General features: G+C 36.1%; 2 protein-coding genes across 2 annotated transcripts in view; one reads left to right on the top strand and one right to left on the bottom strand.

Annotated features, from left to right (window-relative positions):
* On the bottom strand, positions 1-10,239 carry fcf1 (FCF1 rRNA-processing protein). Its single transcript, XM_056476479.1, has 8 exons — positions 10,134-10,239; positions 9,968-10,035; positions 5,273-5,344; positions 3,995-4,143; positions 3,209-3,281; positions 2,681-2,768; positions 923-1,017; positions 1-144 (listed from the first exon to the last, which is right to left on the bottom strand). Exons 1-8 carry the CDS (start codon positions 10,134-10,136, stop codon positions 96-98), a joined length of 597 nt encoding a protein of 198 aa, XP_056332454.1. The 5' UTR covers positions 10,137-10,239; the 3' UTR covers positions 1-95.
* Positions 10,240-10,262: 23 nt separating this feature from the next.
* Positions 10,263-15,953, top strand: part of arel1 (apoptosis resistant E3 ubiquitin protein ligase 1) — a 47,097-nt gene continuing 41,406 nt past the window's right edge. The window contains exons 1-2 of the mRNA XM_056476478.1: positions 10,263-10,320; positions 13,077-13,322. The gene's annotated coding sequence lies outside the window, so the exon portion shown is untranslated. The remainder of the gene's footprint in view (positions 10,321-13,076; positions 13,323-15,953) is intronic.

Here is a 15,953-nt window from a genome sequence, read left to right as displayed (position 1 = left end):
TTCGGCCAGCCAAAGTCTTTATTGTGGAGCACTGAATACATTTTACAGGTAAATCTTTTTATTACCAAAAGAAAAAAGAAAAAAAAATCAGTGTGCTAAAACCGTGGTGCTCCATAATCGTCCGGCATTCTCTCAATGTTATACCTGCAAAATAAATAAGTTTCTATAAGTTTTCCTCATGAACATGATACAAATATTCTTATAGAAATGCAACCGAATAATTACATTTAGTCAGTTAGCAGACGCTTTTGTCCGAAAGGACTTAAAATTGAGGCATTCAGCGATTCAACAGGAAGAGGCAATACAAGAAGTGCTAATAATACAAAGGAACTGTTAGTCCTCAGAGAATTGTGTGCTAGAGTAAGGTTGAGTGTCTTTTATAGATAGATAGATAGATAGATAGATAGATAGATAGATAGATAGATAGATAGATAGATAGATAGATAGATAGATAGATAGATAGATAGATAGATAGATAGATGGATAGATGGATGGATAGATGGAGCGATAGATAGATAGATAGATAGATGGAGCGATAGATAGATAGATGGAGCGATAGATAGCCAGATAGATAGATAGATAGATAGATAGATAGATAGATAGATAGATAGATAGATAGATAGATAGATAGATAGATAGATAGAGAAAACAGAGTTTACAGGTGGTTTGTCAAGCCCACTCAGTTTGGGGTGGTCATGTGGTGAAAAGCCAGTTATTATGGTTTAATATATGTACTCTCTTAACCAGATTCTGCTAAAATTCTTTCATATTTATACTTTAGCAGAAAGTGATCATTTGGTGGCCCAAAACAGAGTACGAGTATAGCACATTTTGATCTTTAAGTGAACTACTTCTAAGTGAAGGGACAGTTAATATCTAGTTAAATCAGTTTTAAAATCAATCACAGAGAGATGGAGAGTACCTGTGGTTGGAGATGTACATGATGGGGACTCCTGGGATCTTCCGAATCCTCCTTTTCAGGTCTCTGTCCACCGTGGCCACGATATAACACTTGTGCTAGTGAAGCAAATGGATAGGTATGAAATGGTTATCAGTTTTAAAGTTAGAGTTGTCCACTTCGAATAGTCCAAATGATGATTTTACATAAATGATTTGATGTTTGTGAAACGATTAAAACTAAAACTTGACAATCTACACCCACAAAAAAAAACAACAGAAGTACTAATTAATGAAATTGCACACTATCCATCCATGTTTGTGAATTACAAATTTTATCTAATATATTTATGACCACTTAAAAACTGTCTACATTTATAGATCCAAAAGACAACATCAATATTACTCCGGAATGAGTCATAAAACACATACATTTAGTATAAACCTTCATTTTCAGAAGAAAAATAAATCTGAGATGCAAAAAGTGAAATTCATACACAACACTACAAATGATAACTTGACTTCTAGTTGATCATTTGGTATCAGAAGTGGCTAATATGAAAGGCAAAGGCCTCTAGATTACGCTTATTTTACCAAAATAAAATATGATCAAGCCTTGATTTTTAATTATTTCATTAGGACAGTAAGACCTAATTTTGCTTAGACTTATCTAAAGTCTTATCACTTAACAGAAATAATATACAGTATATAAGATAAAGTCATGATGCAGTGGAAAAAGAATTAATATCGTGTATGATTTCCATGAGCTTGCACATCTGCATCCATACTCTCACCAGTGATCCAGTCTTGTAGATTGCTGGGAATCATTCACTTTTACTCAGGACTACAAATCCTGTCATGCACCACACACTCACACCTGTTTCGGTTTTCTGCTGATTGTTAACACACACAGCTGAAGTGGTTCAGAACTGATTACTTTGACTTTAAAAGCAGCACAGATACACACACCAGTTGCAGAGTCTTGTTATTGACCTTATTCTAAATACAAGGCATTTCCTTTGCCTTGCCATGTTTGACCCTTTGCTTTGTTCTGTTTGTTTACGTTGCTTGCTGTCTGTACTGACCATTCACCTGTTTATTGTCTACGACTACATCTGTTTGCCACTGTTTTGACCTTTGCCTGACCATTCTCATAATTAACCTGCATTTGGATCTATCCTTCACATTACACATACATCTCTGCAATGACTCAAATCATGGATTAATAAAATCACCTGGAATGGCAAAGAAAGCGTTCTTGCAGGACTCCCAGAGTTCATCAAGATTCTTTGGATTCATCCTCAATGCCTCCTTCCCATCTTACCCCAGACATGCTCAATAATGTTCATGTCTGGTGACTGGGTCGGTCAATCCTGGAGCACCTTGACCTTCTTTGCTTTCAGAAACTTTGATGTGGAGGCTGAAGTATGAGAAGGAGCGCTATCCTGCTGAAGAATTTGCCTCTCCTGTGGTTTGTAATGTAATAGGCAGGCCAAATGTCTTGATACCTCAGGCTGTTGATGTTGCCATCCACTCTGCAGATCTCTCGCATGCCCACCATACTGAATGTAACCCCAAACCATGATTTTTCCTTCACCAAACTTCACTGATTTCTATGAGAATCTTTGGTCCATGCGAGTTCCAGTAGGTCTTCTGAAGTATGTGATGATTGTGATGCAGTTCAACAGATGATTCATCAAAAAAACTGACCTTCTGCCACATTTCCAAATGATCAATTAGAAGTCAAGTTATTATTTGCTGCTATATATCAAATTTCATATACCTGTGTTACTCTCTGCACCAAGCAGTCATCCGCATATGTTCCTTTGTGTGAACAAGGCAAGCGATCGAAGCGAGGATCTTTGGCAATCCTGTACAAAATATTCACAAAGCCATATATTTGGATCACATAACAACATAAAACATTCATAAACATTCAAAAACAAGCTGTTCAAACTAAATCCCTAAACAATCCTTAAAAAAAGGTCTTGAAATGAGAGAAATTAGTCTATTTTACATATGTTTCAGGAGAATTCACATGATTCTAAATGAAATAAATAACAAAAAAATATTTTGAATAGACAGACTGGTAAGTGGATTTGCTCGCGAGAGTGTGTATATTTTGAAGTATATCGGATTAGCATAATGTTCAAATGAATGACTTTACAAACTTTTTATTTTACTGTTAATTTCTTTCCAATCATTTACAGTTTAAAAAGACATTTGAATGTAAAAAGACCATTACTAACTCCAGTAACCCAAAGCTAACAAAAAAAAAAAACGTTTAAAATGTCGTGGAAGTGTGTTTTACCGCAAAGCCACTCGATACTTCATGCCTAATTTCTCCAGCTCAGCCATCACACAGTCAGTTATGCAAGGAACACCTGAAAAAACACAACACTAATTATTACACATCACAGAACATGCACAGACATATTGACTCGAAAAGAGACAGGGTAAAGCAAGACAAAGCACGTTTATTTATATAGTTTTCATACACAGTGGTAATTCAAATAAATGAATAGTACAAACAAAGAATTAAGTATTCATGTGAGTAAATGACATCACATAGATGCAAACATGCTAATAAGGCCTTACTACTGCTGTGCTATGAACAAACATAATTCGCTTCATTCATGTCTACTGCATAAGCTGTGGAATTTATTTGCTTTTGGGTTCCACATCATAATAAATGTTTCCAGCTCACTTCGTCAATAGAGAGGAAAATCTCTATTGACCTCATTCTTGACGTACGAGTGGGCGCAGCAGTTCGAAACTTCTAGTCTCATTCACTTACATTCATTTTTAGACTTTAAAAACAGCTTATTATGCTGCAAACTTATATTTTCTTATTATATTATTCTACATGTTATGTATAGTCATAAACAATTTGTTGTTAAACAAGTGGTTTGACCGTTTTCTGCCATTTATTATTCCTAGTCATTTTTAACATAGGCGACTGATTCGGAAGTTCCAATACATTCACAAAAACGAGCGTACTTGCGCATCACAGAATAAGATCAATAGTAATCCATTATAATAGTAATCCAACATATATCAATTCAAATCATTCAGAGAAATCGGCATGGGGACTTACATTTAGCATAAAGGCAGTCCATCATCGACTGGACAACATCTAATTTGGCCTTAATAGAAAAGTTGATGAAGTTGGTATCAACCAGGATGTTATATGGAGGTCCAAGCTGGGTGTTGTATTGAAAGAAGAGACAAGAGGGGTACTTTGCTCTGAAATAAAGATAAGTAGAGTAATATTAACACAATTAATGCAAACATATATAAAACACTTAATTATTTTTTTTACTGCAAATAGTATTTTAAAGTTGTCCAATGTTGTCACAGAGGAGCCAGAACCGGGATCAAATAGAAATATACATATACACATACACACATATATATATATATATATATATATACACACACAAACTCAAATGTGCTGCAATGCCAATATTGTCTTGAAAGTTAGTATCAAATAATAATAAAGTAGTTCATTTAATCTTCACATACTTCACACACAAATGCCATACTTTTTATTATTACCTAGTTATTACAATGAGAAGAATTTTTTTAAACTACACTGTAAAAATTCTGGGTTCCACACAATCTATTTAAGACAACATATAACATGTAATATTAGAAAATAACCTAACTTATTCGTTTTAACAAATTAAGTGGATTGAACATAAAACAATTAAGTTGTCCCCCCAAAAAACTCAAGAAATATGTTGTTTCAGCTCATTTTAAATAAGTAGTTTGAACAAGCAGCAGACATCATTTTGGAAGTGTATCCAAAAAGAAAAAAAGTTACAAATAAATTAATAAAATCCAATTAAATACAGGTAAAGTATGAAATGAAGTAAAAAAAATTACTCTCTCTCTCTCTCTCTCTCTCTATCTATATCTATATATCTATATATATCTATACACACATACAAAAACAGGTCTACCGAATTGCCAATATGTGAAATTCTTACAAATATTTAAGATGTATTTATTAATTGCTTAATTTACTGGTCAGTATTATTATTATTATTATTATTATTATTATTATTAAACAAATTGCATTATGGACAGCTTATTTAATAAACATATGAAGTCCTGTATATATTATAAAGTTCTGATAAAGGCTGCTATATGGTTTACCTCTGGAATTGTATGGACAACCTTTTTAAAAGGAACTAACATTTACCTGTCTTTATCTGTAAAAAATAAATAAAATGCAAGATTCATAAATAAATAGTGTATTGTGAACCGATGTCATGCCTGTCAAATAAGCAGGCTGCGATTTCATTCACTCCATGTTGAATTTTGCACACCCATAGGCATAATGATAGAAAACCCAAAGGCTCAAACTTACATTTCTTGTTCTTTAATGGCCGAGGGATCTTCTTTCTTCTTCTTCTGCGTTTTTGCTCTGTCTTTTTCTTTTCTATACAAAAAGAGTGAAACAAACAAAAATTTGATTATTATTTCAAAGAGCAAGATACTGATGCATACAGTGACACGAATGCTAAATCGCTAATGCTACATCTTGAAAATATCGAACAAAATTTTATGTTCTGTCATCATAGCAACAATAAAATAAATCCGTTATTAGAAATTAGTTATTAAATATATTATGTTTAGAAATGTGTTGAAAGAATTTTTCTGTTAAACACAAATTGGGGAAAAATAGATATAGGGGGGCTAAGAATTCAGAAGGGCTAATTATTCTGACTTCTGTGGCCCTGGCTACTTTAAAACAATCTGACACTGGTCCACAAGACAAAATAATGCATTATTATGAAAGAGAAAAAGAAGAGATAACATTACTACCGTTTCTTAGTTATTTTACAGTGAATACTGTGAACTCTAGACATGAAGTAAATGAACATCAGCTGTGTCTCTCAGGCCCCATTTACATTTTAGTTTTAAAACAGCGTTTCAGAATGAAAACGATCCGCATCCACACTGGCGTTTCAGCCAGCGTTTTTGAACAACTCTCCATCCACACTCCCCTGCTGAAAATGCACATCACGTTACCACACATGCACTCTGGCATGCTCTGCAGCGATGAGAGCTGTGCACGTCGGACTGTTCATCAAGGATCTACCGCTGGATCTAATCTCAATATATTTGTTAAACATGATATATAATTTATCTTGTTGTCTATATCTAACGACATATTCCCTGACTTTGGTCATCTGAATCTATTACTTGTTCTCAGGTAACGTGTTTTGGCTGAGCGCAAAGGTAAGTTAACATATTAATATATTAACGTAACCACGGACACTGATTCTGCACATTTGACTGATTGCTTGCCTTTATTTCCTACATTGTATAAACTTATTGTACATTATACTTTTATAATGGCCATTATTGACTATTAAAACTAGCTTATATACAGCAAAATAGAAGGTATGTTTTGTATTTTCAATGAGAATAAAAGGAGGCAGTAATGTTATAGGCTCAGTTTTGTTATAAATATGCATACAGTGAAGATGACGGTCATATAAATACGCAGCTACACAACGTCTTAGCATTTCTGGCGTCTGTTAAGTTGCTAATATCCAAATGAAAACAGGCAGTTCCTTATATTATGTTTTTATTTTATTTTTAAGATGACGTGAATGAGGTTCCCTTTGAAGAGTTACCTGACTTGTCCTCGGGAGTTTGTTTTGCATATCAAACTTGCGAACTCTGAACTTACAAGGAGAGGATGCAAGACTGAACTTTGTGTAGACTACTTAATATAGAGGAAAAAGCCCCAGTCAGATCAGCCCCATTTTCAGATGTCTCAGTTTTCCCCATTCACACTAACACTGAGCAGCAGCGTTTTAAAACAAAAACGGCCTCTTCAGCGTTTCCAAAATGCTGTTTTTGGCGCTGGAAAACTCCAGCGTAGTGTGGACGGATGGCGTAATCGGAGCAAAACTTATGAGTTTTAAAACTAAACGTATTACTGTAAATGGGGGCTCATTTCAGAGGCTGCATCCTCCGAAGGATGCAGACTTCAAAGGTGAGCCCTTCGAAGTCCACACAGGCCGAATCGAGTAATTTGAAATAAGACGATCTAACATACAGAGGACGAATCTGGTCACCAAGCAACCGTAACAGCTGCCGTTAATAAGCAGTAATAAAATTTATAATGATTTTTTTCAAAGTGATTTTAAGCAATCTGAAGGCAAAAACAAGGTTTAGCTGGAAATATATTTCCTTTGATCCATCCATGTACACATAAAAATGTAAACCGTCTATAAAATCCCTTTCAAGTAAGAAATGTCTTACTCTTTTTGTTTTTTAGCATGTTTTTAGATAGCCAAGTAAAATAAACCTAATTCATACATTTAAAACTGTAATTCAGAGTTTTCTTTTAAAAACATCCTGGCGTTATCAACGCACACTGAATCTTGGGATGTTCATAGCTGTGAAGGATCCACCGGTTGTATCCTTCATTCCCTGGGAATGAAGGACGGATTTAGAGGCTGCATTTGAAGGAGCCTTAAATTTTTTTTTAAATGAGACGGTCTTCGATGATGCAGCATCCTTTGAATGCATCCTTTAGAGGATGCAACCTCTGAATTGAGACACTGTTATTGACATCAGCTTTAGAGTCCCTATGAACCGGATGTTGTTGTTTTTTTTTCGTAATGTGAAGCAGTTCCTAGAGAAACAGAATACTGAAACAGCAAACAGTGGGCGTGGCTTGTTTTTTCTACTGCAAGCTGATTGAATGTAGTAAAGTAAAAATTTCATTCGCAAAGATCGGGAAAAAGGTTTGGGGAGAGTTATTACAACCTAACAGACACCTCCTGCTCAGCATTTCTGTTTGTTGTCAAAACTGACAGTTGCAGCAGCGTGGTTAAATGTTAGCCAATTCCTAAGATATACGTAATCTGACAAATTAACTTAAAGGGGTGGTCCATATTGTATTTTTAAGGCTTGGTTGTGTTTATAAGACGCAAAGCAATGTGTGCTCATGCTTCACTTGTTAAAAATCATATATTTGATTATATACAGCTACCCAGCTAGCATGAAAACGATTGTAATATTTCCTAGTTCCTCTGAAAGGCTCGCCCTCAAGAGGCTCTAATTGGTCAGCTAACATAATGTGCTATGATTCGCGGATAGGCTCCACGTCACGCCCATACAAGTGCGCGCTTTTGCGCTGTGTAAACAGCTGTATCAGTTTGCCTGAATTACACAGAAAATGAAGAGCGTACTCGTATCTTTTGCGAGTTCGTTATTTGAGATGCAGAACACACGGAAAGCATTGGCATAGAGAGACACTGTAGTGCTGGTGAAGGTTGTGGATTTACAGCGATTTGACTGATAAATATGAATTTGTAGATAAATTGTTAGCGGTGCCAAACAGCATTTCCCGTTGTTTATATTCTTGTTTACGTCCTTGCTACAACATATCATTAACGCTAGAAGCTGTGCATGTAATTGATCAATTTTAACAAATAAAAACACATACTGGTTGTGTCTCACAATCCACAGCTTCATCAGTTGGAGAAGTTTTAAACAAATCCAGCACTGAAGTGGGAGAGATTCTGAAAGCTGTGCTGTCAAATGCTAGCTATATATTTTTTTTTATAATTCCCTGGAACATAATTTACATTAACCTGTAAGCACTTCTGTCTTTGTGTTGTAGCCTTTGGAAGCCTAATCACAGAAACAGAAGAATCTCTGTGGAAATAGCAGTGGTTGGACAGCATCAGCGCCTCTGGCCAAATCCCTTCGCTGCACAGGGTGTGTGCGCGTGGTAAATACACATAACCGGAAGCCCTTGTGATCTCACTAGCCTGGATGTATTTTTTTGTAGTCCCCAAACTTTGTGCAATGTATTGCAGCCCAAGCACCGAAAGCTAATGGTGGAGGAGAAAACCTGCACGATTTTAAAAATACTCCTCTGTTGAGTTACAAAATAAAGCTAAGAGTTTTTCAGGTGAGAATGTAGTTGTTTTAAACTCGAATCGGTCTTTTGTTTTGTCTAAAATACGAGCCAATGTTTGTTCTTGTTCTGTGTGCGTATATATATATATATATATATATATATATATATATATATATATATATATATATATATATATATATATATAGTATATATATATATATATATATCTTTAAAATAAATAATAACTTTTTTTTTTAAAACCTCGAATCGGCAGTTTATTCACAAAGATAACGCGTCTTTGACGATGTTCTTCAGCTTATGCGGACTCTGACCCCCAGACTGTCAGCGGGAGCTTCGTTATTGCAGTTAAAACATGATATTAAATACATCTTGTGCATATCTAACAGACAGTTTTTGGTCTTTTAAACCTATTATTTGTTCTCAGGTGTATTATTTTGGCAGTGTTATTTGGTTACGTTTTAGAATTGTCTTTAATTATGTTTCTGTGTTGTACGTGGTTTGTCTTCGTTTACCAAATAACTAACGTTCTCTTTATTTCTTATTGTTTAGATCTTGTATTTTTATACTTGTATAACGTCCATTGTTGTATATTAAATCTGATAATCAAAGACATGAGTCTGTGTATAACAACACATTTTACTTTAGATTTTTTGGGATTTATGTTTACATTTTTAAAATAAAAAAATACTGATTTATAATATCAATGTAATATTAATAATAAGGTCGTACTTTATATAATTAAATCAATTTACTGTAAATGTACAGTGAGACCGATGAATCCATGGTGAGGTAAGTGACGTTATAAAGTACACTGCTGTTCCATTTGAAGAAGTACCCGACTTGTGTCCTCACGTCTTTAGGAGTTTGTTCTTCTAAGTCTGAACTTGGCAAGTCTGAACTTCCAAGGAATCAAAACTTATCGAATAGCATTCTGTTTCTCTAGAAATACGAAAAAAATGGTCGCAGCTTCCGGTTCATGGGGACTTTAAGTCCCAGAGCAGTCTACCATCATGTAAATACATTCGATCCTCTAGCTTCTGAACCACTGCCAATATTACAAAGTTGAAAAAAGCCTTTCACTCTTGTTTTGCTTTTTAATAAATAACCTTTGCTCTTCTTCTAATAAACAATAATAATAATAAGAATACTCACATCCTCTGGTCCTTCAAACTGATCATCCTTTTCATGGTCGCATATTTTTTCTGTTTCTTCTGTTTCCCCTATGTACACAAACACAAGCTGTCACTCAAACAAAGAAGGAACCAAATACTGTGCAAATCACTTAATGACGAACACTGAAATAAACGCTCCGCTTTACCATGACGGCTGAATGTGTTTAAGATTATCGCTCTAGTCCTCGTGTGTTGCGCTTTGCGACAAAAAAGCCTGCTCGCGTCATCGCCACGCGACAAATTTCACATTTTACCAAAACGGAGCGTCATTTCCTGCGTCGTTTCTGCGCTAGATCCTGCGGTCTTTCCGGTTCTCACCCGACATCCATCAAGGTAAATATGTAGACAATACTGCAGCTATTCTCTAATCGTGAATTGTTATTTGTCCTACGCCACTTTTATGTGATTTTTTTTTACTTTTAGCCCCATTGTTGGTACAGCAGTGCTGAGTGTTAGCTTCAGTCTTTATATGACATTGTGTGATTATTCTGCGTCGCGTGTGTTTTATTTATGACACTGAGTGAATGAGAGTTGAAGACATGCACAACACTGGCTATTTTCTCCCGCAACGTGGACTTTTGTACATGTGCATATCACTTCCATGTAGCAATGCGGTGTTATATTGGTTATATAAATATCGAGATCAGGACTATCATGTTTATAGACCAAAAAATGACATTACGGCAGAGCTGCGGTCATTATTTAGCAGCCGTCTGTCTCTCTTTAAAAGCAAGATTGGGCTAAAGTTAGTTTTATATTCGCGTATTTTATTCATTATTTTATTCATTTATATATTTATATATATCGCACATTTTATTCACATTTTCACCGCCTTAATGTCATTTCAGCAGAATGTTCTTTGCCAATCCTAAATAGGAGAATCATATTAGCAGCGAGTGACTATCAAAGTACAACATAAGTACAACACAATAATTTAAATGGTGCTATTGTTACTTGCACATGATTTTAATCGTTACTTTTAACGATTGAGATGAATTTGGTTTTATATTCGCACATTCAGACTTTCTCCTTAATATAATTTCAGAAAAGTGTTCTTTGCATTAATTGCAAGCATTTCTTTTGAAAATCATATTAGCAGCCAATGACTATCAAAGTTCAACATTGTTCAGTCAGTTAAATAATGCTAATGTTGTTTTTCAGTCATGCTTGCAATTTCTAACTGAATATTCATATCAGCGTAGTTAACTGTATCGGGAGTTTTAAATTGATCGAATGTGCGAATGTAAAATCAACCTTACATCAATACTTGATAAACGATATAGCTTAAAATACGCAGAGTTACAGTTACAAATATGTTTTGGGCTCATAACAATACCCCATGATATTTAATCTGTATTTGTGTTACTATTTTATTGAACAGGATTCTCCAAAGGTGCGAATATAAACAAACTTTACCTCAATTAAACCTACCTATCTCTTATTGAATATGTAGACAACTTGGTGTTGCTTATATTCATTCATTTTCCTTCAGCTTAGTCGCTTTATTTGTCAAGGGTCGCCACAGCGTAATGAACCGCCAACTTTTGCAAATGTTTTACGCAGATGATGCCCTTCCAGCTGCAACCCAGCACTAGGAAACACCCATACCTCTCACATTTACACACATACACTACGCTACGGCCAAATTAGCTTATCCAATTCTCCTATAGCACATGTCTTTGGACTGTTGGGTGTACGAAAATCGATAAATCTGCACTTTAATCCCCAAAATGACTGTGCAAAATATGAAATAAGCCAAAAATACCCATGAAGTTCCAAAACTGTGTAATGCTGGTTTTTCACAGCGAATGATATTTTGAGAAATGCCGCCTCGTTCTTAAAATGAAAGTCAGTGGACTCTAATGCTGTTCCTTATTCTTTAAAGAAATGATAGAAACTACCTCGTTATTTATTCTCCTTCAAGTGGTTTTAAACTTGTGTAAGTTTATTTCTTCTGTTGAACACAAAAGAATATATTTTGAAGAATGCTGCTGCAACCAGCATTTTCCAAATTTTTTATTTTGTGTTCAGCTGATAAAAAAGCTACTAAAGTAGGTTTTAAAAAGTGAAATGTCAGTAAATGCATGGGTGAATTTTCATTTTTGTGTGAACTATCCTTTTAAAATGTCCAATTAAAATCCAATTAAAATGCTTTAGGCTTCAATTGCTGCCAATCATCCTTAAGTTATTAACAAAATTAGGAGTGTTATTTTGGCATTTTATTGTTTTTACTTATTTAGGTTTTGTTGTGAAAATATATATGTATATATATAATTTATTAATTTATATTATATATATTATATAGTACTAAAAAGAAAAATGAATGGGTTTTAGGAGAAGTCTGTGACATCAATTGTTAAAATGCTAATAAAATGAATACAAATAAAATGTAAACATGTTCTGAATGCACTGCACTAGTGATGGGAAGTTCAGATCATTTTACTGACTCGGACCTTTGAGTCTCGTTCAGCAAGGGGAACGAATCATTTTGTCCAAGTCATTTCGTTCAATTTGCCAAAATATAATTAAAATGATACGAGTTGCTTCCGAACACATCTGCAACTAGCCCAAACGTTGATCACATTACAAACAAGTCATAACTAGAATCTTGTAAGAAAGAGAAAATATTCATTTACTGTTTACCTGGTCTTTCGTCTAGGGTTATGTCAGCTCGCCTCTTCTGACAGGTCTTTGAGTGGTTTGTTCTCGTCACTCTGACAGTCCCATATAAACTTAACCAATGCACACAGTCTGAGGCAAAAGAAGCCATGATTAGTTAACCTTCCAAGTCCAACCTTCGTTCGTTCATCACGTGACAACATGTAAAGAGAGATGACTCAAACCGAGGACTTGAGAAATGAACGAATCAAATCTTTTTCCGGCTCTGACTGCATATGATTGGCGTCTGTCTTTCACGTGATGAACAAATGCTCAAATCTGCGAATGAACGAATCACTCCCTGAGATGACTCGTCGTTCTCGAGTCATACAAAAGATTTGTTCAAAATGAACGAATCGTTCAAGAATGACCCATCACTACAATGCTCGTAACCTAATGTTTATGTATCCTTGTCTTTTCCCCCTCAATAGGAGAAGACATGGGAGAAGTACTGAAGAGCAGATAGGATAGCAGAAAGCGAGGCAGACCCTGAGCACACAGAGGTCTGAGTGGAGGCTGAACATGGTCTGATGGACCGCCTGTTTTGCTGACCTTCGTCTTCTGTTCAGTCTCGTGGGTTTTCTTCTGGGAGGTGCGCTGGAAGAAAGGCAAGGAAAGTCAGATTGAAGAATGGCTCCAGGGGCACAGCCTGTCCGAATACAAGTATTTGTTTGAAGGTTAGTTTAACTAATTTAAAAGTGTATGTAGAGGGTTGTCATGTGCAGGTCACGTTTCTTTCATGTTCGGTAATGAAGGGTGCCGAACGTCCCGCAGAGTTCATTCGGTTCAAAGTTTTTTGAAGTGTTCATCATATAGCCAATATTCTTTTTCTTTTTGGGAGGTGTGAAATTGACAGATGCACTTTCAACAACCAGGTTAATTTAATCCAGTGTTTTTCTACCACTTTTCTGGAGGACCACCAACACTGCATGTTTTGGATGTCTCCTTCGTCTGTCATGACCATTACAGGTCTTTCAGGGTGCTTTCACATCTGTGGTTCGCTTCATTTGGTCCGCACCAAGGGCAATAAATGATGTTGTAGCATTTTCTGCCGTCTTTGGGTCCGTTTCACACCACACTGATTGGTCCGACCCAGTTGAAAAAACCACAATGCAGTCATCTGACAAACCCCACATCACTCATTGGCCAGATGTTGTTCAACATATTTCCTGAACTGCTTTTCGATTGGTCAGAATTCACGTGCGGGAAAATGCCAAGGGAACTCCGGCAAGTAAACGAACCGGCAGACGCAAAATGTCGCTTTTGACTTTGGAGCTACGACTGCGCTGCTCGTAGTATACTATATAGTTTGTATACATTACTTTAGACAAACTCTAGCTACATTTCGAGAATGAAGTGCGGCTGCAGTTGGAAATCAATGTTTTAAAGCATTACAAACAGCGAAGGCACAACGTTAGTCACTTCAGGAGGAGGTGTGAATTAATTTTGCTAAACATGGTCATTTTCCGGAAATATTACCAACTATCCATCAGGTAATGTTTTTCCCTCTCTCTCTATGTTGGTAAAGCGCTGTCAACAATTATTTTTCCTCCACATTCCATAATGCACAGCGCATCAACTTACGACAGATGGATTAGTCCAAAAAGGCGCAGTACTTTTTGCGGTTGGGTCTGTTTTTAGTTCGGATCAAATTCTCACCACAAACAAACCGCTCCAGGGTTTGTTTGAAAGCGTACCAAGACCACCTCTTCGAGGAGGGATCGGTGCGCTTTTTTGGTCCGCTTTTGGAGCGCACTCGAGTGCAATTGCTACATTCACACCTGCCCAAACGAACTGCACCAAGAGGGAAAACGAACTCTAGGCAGGTGTGAAAGCACCCTCAGTCTCTGCTGATGATCTGAATCAGGTGTGTTTGGTTAAGGAGACTTGAAAATGTGCAGAGCTGGTGGTCCTCCAGGAATGTGGTTGAGAAACACTAGTGTACAGTATATTCATAAGTGTTAAGGGTATCCGACTCTATGCTTTAATTGTGTCTTCTGCATTTGCTGTGAACCCAGCTGTGTTGGCCAATCAGAAAGGAGAAAACAGTGCATGTTGTTGTCATGAGACAAAAACTGGCCACACGACCACACTGTACGTGGAGTTTTGGAAAACTTCACCATGACCGGAGGTTTTAGAAACTTTCGGTCACCTGATACTGAGCTTTTGTGTGGACAAACGGCCAAACACGTAGAGAAAAAATCTGCGGTTTTGAAAATACTCGTTGTGTGGACAGGGCCTTCGATATGTCCAGTTTCATCTGGAATGTATCCCAGACCACATCCTGAAGTGGTTTGAGCAATCAAATTCATGATCCAATATCCGTCTCAATATCCGTCTCTTATCTGTTTCAGGGAGTATTTACACTCTTGCTATCCGATCATAAAAAACGCATGAAGTGATTAGGTGTAAAACAGTCAGGTTTAGGATAAGATGATATGGCAGTGTGTAAGGTGAAAGTACAAGTGATCCTACAGATTCAGGTCTAGCTATTTTGTATTTGTAGGGTTGTCTAGAACAGGGGTTTCCAAACAAGATGCAGTATCCCACCTTCAGGCATAAAATCACTAACTGCAAACTACATTGTCAATAAATGACAAGCAAAATAGGAACAGAGCTCAAATCATAGCCTGACATTTTTGAAATCTTACCCTTAGTAGGAAGATTATCTAAATGTTCTTTAAGACACCTTTTTAATGATGTCATTAATACAAGATGCCTATTGGACATTAGGGCCCAATCCCAATTCTATTTTTGTACCCCTTCCACTTCCCCTTGGCCCTTACAACCGATGGTCAGGGCTTCAAAATTTACCCCTAAGAATGGGACACCACTACAGCACCTGCACACGTCATCATATGTCATCACGATCTCTTGCTTCATGTGAGACCAGACGATCGCGACTGCTGTAGTTATTCCAGTTGTGTCATTTTTTGGTATTTATCTTCAGGAATTCACTGAAGGCATATATTATGCTATCATGATGATCTAATGTGGCAATAAAAATACCAGATTCATCTATGTAAACACACAAAAACAACACTAACATTATAGCAGACACTGAAAAAAGCTTATTCCCAGCCACTAGACTTTTTTGACAGGGTGTTCGAGTGTCAGAATGTTGTGGGACTGCTATTACAGGAGTTATTATAGATTGCGAAATTTAGTGGGTTTTTTTTGGGCGTTTTTTTTTTTTTAATTAATTTATTTATTTTTTAAAACTTGACGGTAAAACACGAACGGGGTTATGAATATATTAAAACACATGTTTGTTTGTCATAAAAATTCATAATAATGACAAAAAAATA

This window comes from Danio aesculapii, chromosome 17 (assembly GCF_903798145.1).
Source record: "Danio aesculapii chromosome 17, fDanAes4.1, whole genome shotgun sequence".
NCBI classification, from domain to species: domain Eukaryota; kingdom Metazoa; phylum Chordata; class Actinopteri; order Cypriniformes; family Danionidae; genus Danio; species Danio aesculapii.
The sequence above is the reverse complement of the archived record's forward strand: the minus strand, read 5'-3'. Positions and strand labels throughout refer to the sequence as shown.

Bases quoted from the DNA above. Each gene is read 5' to 3' on its own strand.
- fcf1 (XM_056476479.1), bottom strand. The intron at 5,345-9,967 runs GTGAGTATTCTT...CTTTTTGTATAG, and splicing joins AGTTTGAAGGACCAGAGGAT to AAAAGAAAAAGACAGAGCAA. The intron at 3,282-3,994 runs GTAAGTCCCCAT...GTGTTTTTTCAG, and splicing joins GGACTGCCTTTATGCTAAAT to GTGTTCCTTGCATAACTGAC.